At 36.9% G+C, this 11,819-nt stretch overlaps 1 protein-coding gene across 1 annotated transcript; it reads left to right on the top strand.

Annotated features, from left to right (window-relative positions):
* Window positions 1-353: 353 nt before the first annotated feature.
* LOC117317095 (carboxylesterase 1C-like) lies at window positions 354-10,558 on the top strand. Its single transcript, XM_033871919.1, has 5 exons — window positions 354-1,326; window positions 1,886-2,041; window positions 2,311-2,467; window positions 8,372-9,828; window positions 10,038-10,558. The coding sequence occupies exons 1-5, from the start codon at window positions 488-490 to the stop codon at window positions 10,210-10,212; spliced, it is 2,784 nt and encodes a 927-aa protein (XP_033727810.1). The 5' UTR covers window positions 354-487; the 3' UTR covers window positions 10,213-10,558.
* The last annotated feature ends 1,261 nt before the right edge of the window (window positions 10,559-11,819 follow it).

Here is an 11,819-nt window from a genome sequence, read left to right as displayed (position 1 = left end):
GTAGAGAGGTGTTTTGATATAGAGGTTGCCATATGGGGTTGTGTAGGGTGGGGATATTTTTTATTGGCCAAGCTGCAGTCCAGTTTTTGATCATATGTATTTGTAACTCCATTAAAAGCAGTACGTGAACAAGTAAACATGTTCAAAGTTCATAATACATTTCATGTGATAACAACAACCTTGAAAATATCTAAATTGTAAAAAAAATAAGGAATTGCGTAACCTACATAGAAGAAACACTACATTAAGTTGTACATAGATAAGTTTATGTCACAACTGTTCTGGGAAAAATTTTTTGTTTGTTTTTTTTAATTTGTTTTCTTTATTATTTTTTATACCTACATCAATGACATATTGGTTATGATCAAACGACTTTTACCTACTTTGAAGAGATTTCGTGGATCAATTGTAATACATTAAATATGGTCATTGGTATTTTTATGAATTAGCATTAGCTAAAACATTGCTTCGTTGCAGATTTGAGTAGATGATAATCATGACAGTGTACCAAGCGGTATTGCTTGCTGCAGTCCTGGCTGTGACCAGCTGTCAGTCTCCACCGGTAGTCAACACTCCTTCAGGTCCTATCAAGGGCATAGTTGTTCCGGCACTCGAAAAAGATGTCCTGCAGTTCCGGAACATTCCATACGCTAAACCTCCCATTGGTAACCTCCGATTTGAGAAGACGGTTCCTATTGAACCGTGGACTGAAACTTTAGACGGAACAGCTTTCGGACCATCATGCCTTCAAGACATCAACGTTTTACCGGAGCTTTGGGAAAATGCAGACAACAACATTACTTCAGAAGATTGTCTGCAACTTAACGTTTATGTACCTGGAGCTGTATCGACAACGTCAAAAAAGCCCGTCATGTTCTGGATTCATGGTGGAGGTTTTCAGGTAGGAAACGGTTGGTCACTTGATCCATCATTCCTGGTACTCAAAGATGTAATTGTGGTAACTATTAATTATCGACTAGGGGTATTCGGGTTCTTAAGCACAGGGGATGTAACCTTACCAGGTAACTATGGAATATGGGACATGATCGAAGCATTAAAGTGGGTCAATAAAAACATTGCATCATTTGGAGGAGATCCTGAATCGGTGACCATTTTCGGAGAATCGGCAGGAGGCTTCGCGGTATCGTATTTATCAGTTATTCCAAGTAACGAGGGTTTATTTCGGCGAATTATTCCCCAGAGCGGATCTGGAATGGGCGAATTTTGGGATGTAACGAACGCACTTGCAAGTTTACTAAGAGAATTGGTACACATATTGGCTGCATCACTGAGAACGACTCGACAGTTGACAAGAGCGCTCTTATAGTTTGTCTGAAGGAAAAACCTGCTGACGATTTATTCAAAGCCCAGAACGATCCTGCTACCGCAGACTTAGGTGAAATACCAATATCACCAGTGTTATGGCCAAATGTGGACGGAGAATTGTTCGTTAAGCGTCCTTCCGATAGCTTACAGGATTTGACGTCTAAAGAATCTATTTTCTTTCGGTCACTTGATGTAATGGCAGGAACAACAGACAACGAAGCATCACTTTTTCCATTCATTATTATGAAATTACAAGAGTCAAGGAACTTTAATTTCTCTGATGGTATACCAACTTCTGTATTATGTGATGATATAGCGCCTGCCATCGCTCAAGCAGCATTTAAGGGGGACATTTTCGCGTCGGAAATTACTTTGTAAAGCATATACTGAGGAGAACCCCCGATGAACAATCAAGAAGCGCGGCTAATTTGTGGGGGGATATCGCTTTTGTTGCCCCAACCGTGCAGCTACTCGATTTCCATTCTCGAGGAAGGGCCAATTCGAACACATACCAGTACCTCTTTACACAGGCAATTTCATTTTACTTTCTAGTTCCTAGTTTCCCTTGGTCTAGAGGTGCCGGACATGGAGTGGAATTGTTATACATGTGCGGTCCAAGATCCTTAAACGAACTCGACGAATCATTATCCAGTCCAGAAGGACGAAAGATGACTGAAATTCTTGTGAATTACTGGACCAACTTTGCTAAAACAGGGTATGTAATTTTTTTCTTATCATTTTTCTTGATGACTCGCGTGTCGCGTGGTTTTGTTTGGTTTGGGTTTTGTAGGGCTTTTGTGTGTGGTTTGTTGTTGTTGTTGTTTATGTTGTTGTCGTCGTCGTCGTCGTCGTCGTCGTCGTCGTCGTTTGTATGGTTCTGATGCAAAGCGAGTTGAAAATCAGAACACAATGCAATATATGGTACTATAGAAGCACACGACCATAATCAATTCATATTTCAAATGATGTTTTCATCATTTTCAGAAATCCCAATGGCGATAACCTCGTTGAATGGAAGAAGTTTGGTCCTGATGGACGCCACTTCATGAATTTAAATATGGAACCATTTTTGGATCAGGATCTTTTCCCAAAGCGTATGAAGTTGCTTCTTGAGGATATTCCAAATAAACTCAAGAAAAATGTTAAAACGGAACTGTAGGTCATGACTTCGGTGTCAGATAATGCAGTGCAAATTCTGAAGCAATTGTTAGTGCGTCATATGAAAGACTGTATCATCAAGGATGCATCGTGGAAAGGAATTTATTTAATACCTTCTTCATCATTTTACATGTATATAACCGTTTGAGTTTTCCATACATTTTACCTAGGGGACACCTAATTCATACGGATTCTTATTCTGATAACGTCACGACTCACTTCATGATGACGCAATCACTTTATAAATTTACTAAGTATAATCATATCAGAATTGGATAATGCCATCACCTTTGTCGCGGATTGATAATGGTTCGATGACTTCGATTCACTTTATTATAATATCAATCGAACTTGTGGTGAAAGCAATCACTCCGTTCGGCGTGGAGAGAGATATCTGAATTATCGTGATAATATTATCAAGTCTTCGGCCTGAACTTTACCTTTGAATTGAGACATGCCTGTCTAAAACACCTCGGTAACATATTCTATCAATATATAATTATACTTAAATCTTACTCACATGTGAAGGTAATTAGAATTTTTTAATACGACTACTATTACATAAATTCTTGTCTTCTTGCAGAATGCAAATAGTTTTCTAAAATGGAAACAATATCGCCTACAGCATAAGATATATATTTGGGTTTTTAATATATATGAGAAAATGTAAAAGCATTAAAACTGAATTGTTCTAATACAACGAAACGGTATGAAATTTCGGGAAAATTGGAGCAATATGTCTGTAGAGTGAAAAGAGTGATTAGTTTTTGTTTATCAGGGCAAATGAGCTATTGATATTCACAGATAGCTCACTTCACGATGTGTACATCTAAATCACTTTATTTCATATCATATTGATATCAATCATGGCGGGTGTCGAGGCGGAAGACGCTTACCCTCTGGAACTCCTTGCCCATTTCTCGTATTTTTTTCGGTGCTTTCATTTTATCATTGTATCGCTTTTGAGTTAGAGTTGCGGTTTTATTATTTAGTATGTTATCTCCCTTTTTTCACCATATTTAAATGTTATCAATTCCAATCGTTGTTTCTTACTCTGTTATTTGTGGTTTTTTAAGGAGATTATTTTTTATAGAATAGCATTACCAGTAAGTGTGACAAATTAGCTTAGCACGGGCTATGTATTTATCAGTAAGAATGGAAAACTAGCTAATTATGGACTATGCATGTACCAGTAAGAATGCCAAGCATGCTTATAATGGACTATGGCTTTACCAGTAGAATGCCAAGCATGCTAATTATGAACAATGACTTTACCAGTAGAATACCAAGCATGCTTAATATGAACTATGATTTTACCAGTAGAATACCAAGCATGCTTATTATGGAATATGACTTTACCAATAGAATGCCAAGCATGTTTATTATGGACTATGACTTTACCGGTAGAATGCCAAGCATGCTAATTATGGATTATGCCTTTACCAGTAGAATGCCAAGCATGCTAATTATGGACTATGCCTTTACCAGTAGAATACCAAGCATTTTTATTATTGACTATGACTTCACCAGTAGAATGTCAAGCAGGCTTATAATGGACAATGACTTTACAAGTAGAATGCCAAGCATGCTTATTATGGACTATGACTTTACCAGTAGAATGCCAAGCATTTTTATTATTGACTATGACTTTACCAGTAGAATGTCAAGCATGCTTATAATGGACAATGACTTCACCAGTAGAATGTCAAGCAGGCTTATAATGGACAATGACTTTACCAGTAGAATGCCAAGCATGCTAATATGGACTATGACTTTACCATTAGAATGCCAAGCATGATTATTTTGGACTATGACTTTACCAGTAGAATGCCAAGCATGATTATTATGGACTATGACTTTATCAGTAGAATGCCAAGCATGATTATTATGACTATGACTTTACCAGTAGAATGCCAAGCATGCTAATTATGGACTATGACTTTACCAGTGGAATGCCAAGCATGCTTATTATGGAATATGACTTTACCAGTAAAATGCCAAGCATGATTATTATGGACTATGACTTTACCAGTAGAATGCCAAGCATGCTTATTATGGACTATGACTTTACCAGTAGAATGCCAAGCATGCTAATTATGGACTATGACTTTACCAATAGAATGCCAAGCATGCTTATTATGGACTATGACTTTACCAGTAGAATGCCAAGCATTTTTATTATTGACTATGACTTCACCAGTAGAATGTCAAGCATGCTTATAATGGACTATGACTTCACCAGTAGAATGTCAAGCATGCTTATTAATGGACTATGACTTTACCAGTAGAATGCCAAGCATGCTAATTATGGACTATGACTTTACCATTAGAATGCCAAGCATGTTTATTATGGACTATGACTTTACCAGTAGAATGCCAAGCATGCTAATTATGGACTATGACTTTACCAGTAGAATGCCAAGCATGCTTATTATGACTATGACTTTACCAGTAGAATGCCAAGCATGCTTATTATGGACTATGACTTTACCAATTGAATGCCAAGCATGCTTATTATGAACTATGACTTTACCAATTGAATGCCAAGCATGCTTATTATGGACTATGACTTTACCAGTAGAATGCCAAGCATGCTTATTATGGACTATGACTTTACCAGTAGAATGCCAAGCATGCTTATTATGGACTATGACTTTACCAGTAGAATGCCAAGCATGCTTATTATGGACTATGACTTTACCAGTAGAATGCCAAGCATGCTTATTATGGACTATGACTTTACCAGTAGAATGCCAAGCATGCTTATTATGACTAATGACTTTACCAGTAGAATACCAAGCATGCTTATTATGGACTATGACTTTACCAGTAGAATGCCAAGCATGCTTATTATGGACTATGACTTTACCAGTAGAATGCCAAGCATGCTTATTATGAACAAAGACTTTACCAGTAGAATACCAAGCATGCTTATAATGGACTATGACTTTACCATTAGAATACCAAGCATGCTTATTATGGACTATGACTTTACCAGTAGAATGCCAAGCATGCCAATTATGGACTATGACTTCACCAGTAGAATAATAAGTATGCTAATTATGGACTATGAATTTACCAGTAGAATGCCAAGCATGCTTATTATTGACTATGACTTTACCAGTACAATACCAAGCATGCTAATTATGGACTATGACTTTACCGGTAGAATGCCAAGCATGCTAATTTTGGACTATGACTTTACCAGTAGAATGCCAAGCATGCTAGTTTTGGACTATGACTTTACCAGTAGAATGCCAAGCATGCTTATTATGGACTATGACTTTACCAATAGAATACCAAGCATGCTTTTTATGACTATGACTTTACCAGTAGAATGTCAAGCATGCTAATTATGAACAAAGACTTTACCAGTAGAATACCAAGCATGATTATTATGGACTATGACTTTACCAGTAGAATGCCAAGCATGCTTATTATGGACTATGACTTTACCAATAGAATGCCAAGCATGTATTGGGAATGCCTATTAATTAGTTTTGAACCATCTTAAGTGTTAATTAGTAAAGAGAAATCGAATAAGTAATGAGAAAATCGAATAAGTAATGAGATAGAATCGAATAAGTAATGGGGAATTGAACAAGTAATAATGTATGGATTAGGAATGGAATGGTGGAATGTGTATTGGGAATGCCTATTAATTAGTTTTGAACCATCTTAAGTGTTAATTAGTAAAGAGAAATCGAATAAGTAATGAGAAAATCGAATAAGTAATGAGATAGAATCGAATAAGTAATGGGGGAATTGAACAAGTAATAATGTATGGATTAGGAATGTAATGGTGGAATGTGTATTGGGAATGCCTATTAATTAGTTTTGAGCCATCTTAAGTGTTGATTAGTAAAGAGAAATCGAATAAGTAATGGAATAAGGAATAAGGAATAAGTAATCAACATCACGGAGGTAATTTAAATACATTTGTACATGTAAGATATCATTTGCTTCATAAGAGAAGTGCGTGAGCCTAATTGGTACTGAGATGGGTTGCATACTGTCGGATATTATTTTGTCAAAATTCAGATTTTACTGGTTATGGCGTTGTTGGGTAACAATCCACAACACAGGAGATCACGATTGTGTAAATAAACGGATATGATGAACGAGAATCTCGCGAGAACACGCTGCCATGCCGGTCCGGACGGATATGAGTCCAATTACAGGAAAGATAACACATGTTGTAAAACCGCAGTTATGTAACACAGAAGCTTAGCATGGTTGTTTGTGTGTGAGATGGGATTTAAATTTTACTAATTTTAGTCAGTATATGTGTTTGAGAAATAATTATTTACAGGTCGGGTAACGACCGATTTGGCACATATGCTTGATCTAAGGATCCGAAAACTTCTTTAAAAGTAAAATTCGTCATAATAATAATAGACGTAAACAAAAAAGACAATACGAACAAGATATATATAGATTTGCATGGAGACCCTTGAAAAAGTACTAGGAGACAAAGACCAGGTGGTTGGGAATGGTAAACGTCTTCTGTTTCGTCTACGACATCCACCATACATACTAGTATCTAGGTCAAATCTACATTCTCAAAATGAGACCCATGATGGAGAAATAATCAAATGAAAAGAAATGATAAGGAAGTGGTGGTGGGGGGGGGGGGGGGGAGTAATTATTCAGACTGATGAAATGGTTCTTTTTTTTTAAAATGAGCAAGCCTACTTCCTAAGGAATCAAAATTGACGAAAGAATCAGCTAAAAGATATGTTAGGATTTGTTGTTTGTCAGAATTCGGTATAAATCCGGTCACAGGTTTTGAAAAATGAAATATTTTTTTAGGGTAGAGACTGAGTCATTTGATCAATACACTCATGAGACTGAGTCTCTACGAAATAATCCTCACATAAGATAGCTGTTACAGCGTGTATGAGCTTGTCTGATATGCAAATAGTATAAGGCTCAGTTTGAACACTGTGACCCATTTCACCGATAACTGAAGAAGGAGCAACTCCTATATTGAAGGTAAAATATTTCGTTATTAATTTGCTTAACCCACAAGCTTACAGTATCTATAAATGGAATATTTTCACGCTAAAATCATGATATAATTTGATGAAAAAAGACTGTACATTTGAAATGCACGCTCATCTGATGACGGTCAACATTCACCGGTAACTCGGACTTCATGTTATTACAGGGTTATTCGATAAGATACCTTTGTAGCTAGTGTATTTATGATAATGTACTGTGAAACCTATCTAATGAGACACTCCATGGGACCCGCCAAGCTAAAAGTGTTTTAGTAGAGAGGTGCTTTGATATAGAGGTTGTCATATGGGGTTGTGTAGGGTGGGGATATTTTTTATTGGCCAAGCTGCAGTAAAGTCCAGTTTTTGATCATATGTATTTGTAACTCCAGTAAAAGCAGTACGTGAACAAGTAAACATGTTCAAAGTTCATAATACATTTCATGTGATATCAACAACCTTGAAAATGTCTAAATTGTGAAAAAATAAGGAATTACGTAGACTACATAGAAATAACACTACAATAAGTTATACATAGATAAGATTATGTCACAACTGTTCTGGGAGAAGATAAAGGGCTAAATTGTGTGTGTTTTTTTATGTTTTTTTTTTTTTTAATTTGTTCTCTTTGTTATTTTTTATATCTACATCAATGACATATTGGTTATGATCAAACGACTTTTACCTACTTTGAAGAGATTTCGTGGATCAATTGTAATACATTAAATATGGTCATTGGTATTTTTATGAATTAGCATTAGCTAAAACATTGCTTCGTTGCAGATTGGAGTAGATGATAATCATGACAGTGTACCAAGCGGTATTGCTTGCTGCAGTCCTGGCTGTGACCAGCTGTCAGTCTCCACCGGTAGTCAACACTCCTTCAGGGTCCTATCAAGGGCATAGTCGTTCCGGCACTCGCAAAGGATGTCGTGCAGTTCCGGAACATTCCATACGCTAAACCTCCCATCGGTAAACTCCGATTTGAGAAGACGGTTCCTATTGAACCGTGGACTGAAACTTTAGACGGAACAGCTTTCGGACCATCATGCCTTCAAGACATCAACTTTTTTCCGGAGCTTTGGGAAAAGGCAGACAACAACATTACTTCAGAAGATTGTCTGCAACTTAACGTTTATGTACCTGGAGCTGTATCGACAACGTCAAAAAAGCCCGTCATGTTCTGGATTCATGGTGGAGGTTTTCAGATAGGAAACGGTTGGTCACTTGATCCATCATTCCTGGTACTCAAAGATGTAATTGTGGTAACTATTAATTATCGACTAGGGGTATTCGGGTTCTTAAGCACAGGGGATGTAACCTTACCAGGTAACTATGGAATATGGGACATGATCGAAGCATTGAAGTGGGTCAATAAAAACATTGCATCATTTGGAGGAGATCCTGAATCGGTAACCATTTTCGGACAATCGGCAGGAGGTTTTGCGGTATCGTATTTATCAGTTATTCCAAGTAATGAGGGTTTATTTCGGCGAATTATCCCCCAGAGCGGATCTGGAATGGGCGAATTTTGGGATGTAAGGAACGCATTGCAATTTACTAAGAGAATTGGTACACATATTGGCTGCATCACTGAGAACGACTCGACAGTTGACAAGAGCGCTCTTATAGTTTGTCTGAAGGAAAAACCTGCTGACGATTTATTCAAAGCCCAGAACGATCCTGCTACCGCAGACTTAGGTGAAATACCAATATCACCAGTGTTATGGCCAAATGTGGACGGAGAATTGTTCGTCAAGCGTCCTTCCGATAGCTTACAGGATTTGACGTCTAAAGAATCTATTTTCTTTCGGTCACTTGATGTAATGGCAGGAACAACAGACAACGAAGCATCACTTTTTCCATTCATTATTATGAAATTACAAGAGTCAAGGAACTTTAATTTTTCTGATGGTATACCAACTTCTGTATTATGTGATGACATAGCGCCTGCCATCGCCCAAGAAGCATTTAAGGGTGACATTTTCGCGTCGGAATTACTTTGTAAAGCATATACTGAGGAGAACCTCGATGAACAATCAAGAAGCGCGGCTAATTTGTGGGGGGATATCGCTTTTGTTGCCCCAACCGTGCAGCTACTCGATTTCCATTCTCGAGGAAGGGCCAATTCGAACACATACCAGTACCTTTTTACACAGGCAATTTCGTTTCACTTTCTAGTTCCTAGTTTCCCTTGGTCTAGAGGTGCCGGACATGGAGTGGAATTGTTATACATGTGCGGTCCAAGATCCTTAAATGAACTCGACGAATCATTATCCAGTCCAGAAGGACGAAAGATGACTGAAATTCTTGTGAATTACTGGACCAACTTTGCTAAAACAGGGTATGTAATTTTTTCCTTCATTTCTTCATTTTTCTTGATGACTCACGTGCCTGGTTTGTTTTGTTTTGGTTTTGGTTTTGTAGTGCTTTTATGTGTGGTTTGTTGCTGTTTATGTTGTTGTTGTTGTTGTTGTTGTATTATAGAAGCACACGACCATAATCAATTCATATTTCAAATGATGTTTTACTGAATATTTTCATCATTTTCAGAAATCCCAATGGCGATAACCTTGTTGAATGGAAGAACTTTGGTCCTGATGGACGCCACTTCATGAATTTAAATATGGAACCATTTTTGGATCAGGATCTTTTCCCAAAGCGTATGAAGTTGCTTCTTGAGGATATTCCAAATAAACTCAAGAAAAATGTTAAAACGGAACTGTAGGTCATGACTTCGGTGTCAGATAATGCAGTGCAAATTCTGAAGCAATTGTTAGTGCGTCATATGAAAGACTGTATCATCGAGGATGCATCGTGGAAAGGAATGTGTCTAATACCTTCTTCAACATTTCACATGTATATAATCGTTTGAGTTTTCCATACATTTTACCTAGGGGACACCTAATTCATACGGATTCTTATTCTGATAACGTCACGACTCACTTCATGATGACGCAATCACTTTATAAATTTACTAAGTATAATCATATCAGAATTGGATAATGCCATCACCTTTGTCGCGAATTGATAATGGTTCGATGACTTCGATTCACTTTACATGTATTTTAATATCAATCCGTTCGGCGTGGAGAGAGATATCTGAATTATCGTGATAATATTATCAAGTCTTCGGCCTGAACTTTACCTTTGAATTGAGACATGCCTGTCTAAATCATACCTCGGTAACATATTCTATCAATAAATAATGATACTTAAATCTTACTCACATGTGAAGGAAATTAGAATGTATTTAATACGACTACTATTACATAAATTCTTGTCTTCTTGCAGAATGGAAATAGTTTTCTATGCTTATATTCTAAAATGGAAACAATATCGCCTACAGCATAAAATATATATTTGGTTTTTTAATATATATGAGAAAATGTAAAAGCATTAAAACTGAATTGTTCTAATACAACGAAACGGTATGAAATTTCGAGAAAATTGGAGCAATATGTCTGTAGAGTGAAAAGAGTGATTAGTTTGTGTTTATCAAGGTAAATGAGCTATTGATATTCACAGATAGCTCACTTCACGATGTGGACATCTAAATCACTTTATTTCATATCATATTGATATCAATCATGGCGGGTGTCGAGGCGGAGGACGCTTACCCTCTGGAACTCCTTGCCCATTTCTCGTATTTTTTCGGTGCTTTCATTTTAATCATTGTATCGCTTTTGAGTTAGAATTGCGGTTTTATTATTTAGTATGTTATCTCCCTTTTTTCACCATATTTAAATGTTATAAATTCCAATTGTTGTTTCTTACTCTGTTATTTGTGTTTTTTTAAGGAGATTATTTTTATAGAATAGCATTACCAGTAAGTGTGACAAATGAGCTTAGAACGGGCTATATATTCATCAGTTAGAATGGCAAACTAGCTATTTATGGACTATGAATGTACCAGTAAGAATGCCAAGCATGCTTATAATGGACTATGACTTTACCAGTAGAATGCCATGCATGCTTATTATGGACTATGACTTTACCAGTAGAATGCCAAGCATGCTTATTATGGACTATGACTTTACCAGTAGAATGCCAAGCATGCTTATTATGGACTATGCCTTTACCATTAGAATGCCAAGCGTTCTTATTATTGACTATGACTTTACCAGTAGAATACCAAGCATGCCAATTATGGACTATGCCTTTACCAGTAGAATGCCAAGCATGCTTATAATAGACTATTACTTTAGCAGTAGAATGCCAATCATGCTAATTATGGACTATGACTTTACCAGTAGAATACCAAGCATGCTTATTATGAACTATGACTTTACCAGTAGAATGCCAAGCATGCTTATTATGGACTATGCCTTTACC

This window comes from Pecten maximus, chromosome 1 (assembly GCF_902652985.1).
Source record: "Pecten maximus chromosome 1, xPecMax1.1, whole genome shotgun sequence".
In the NCBI taxonomy this organism is placed as follows: Eukaryota; Metazoa; Mollusca; class Bivalvia; order Pectinida; family Pectinidae; genus Pecten; species Pecten maximus.
This window is presented reverse-complemented; position numbering and strand designations above follow the sequence as displayed.

Coding starts and splice junctions, on each gene's coding strand:
- LOC117317095 (XM_033871919.1), top strand. CDS start 488: ATGATAATCATGACAGTGTACCAAGCGGTATTGCTTGCTGCAGTCCTG. Junction 2,468..8,371: donor CAAATAAACTCAAGAAAAAT/GTTAAAACGGAA, acceptor ACACTCCTTCAG/GGTCCTATCAAGGGCATAGT. Junction 9,829..10,037: donor ACCAACTTTGCTAAAACAGG/GTATGTAATTTT, acceptor CATCATTTTCAG/AAATCCCAATGGCGATAACC.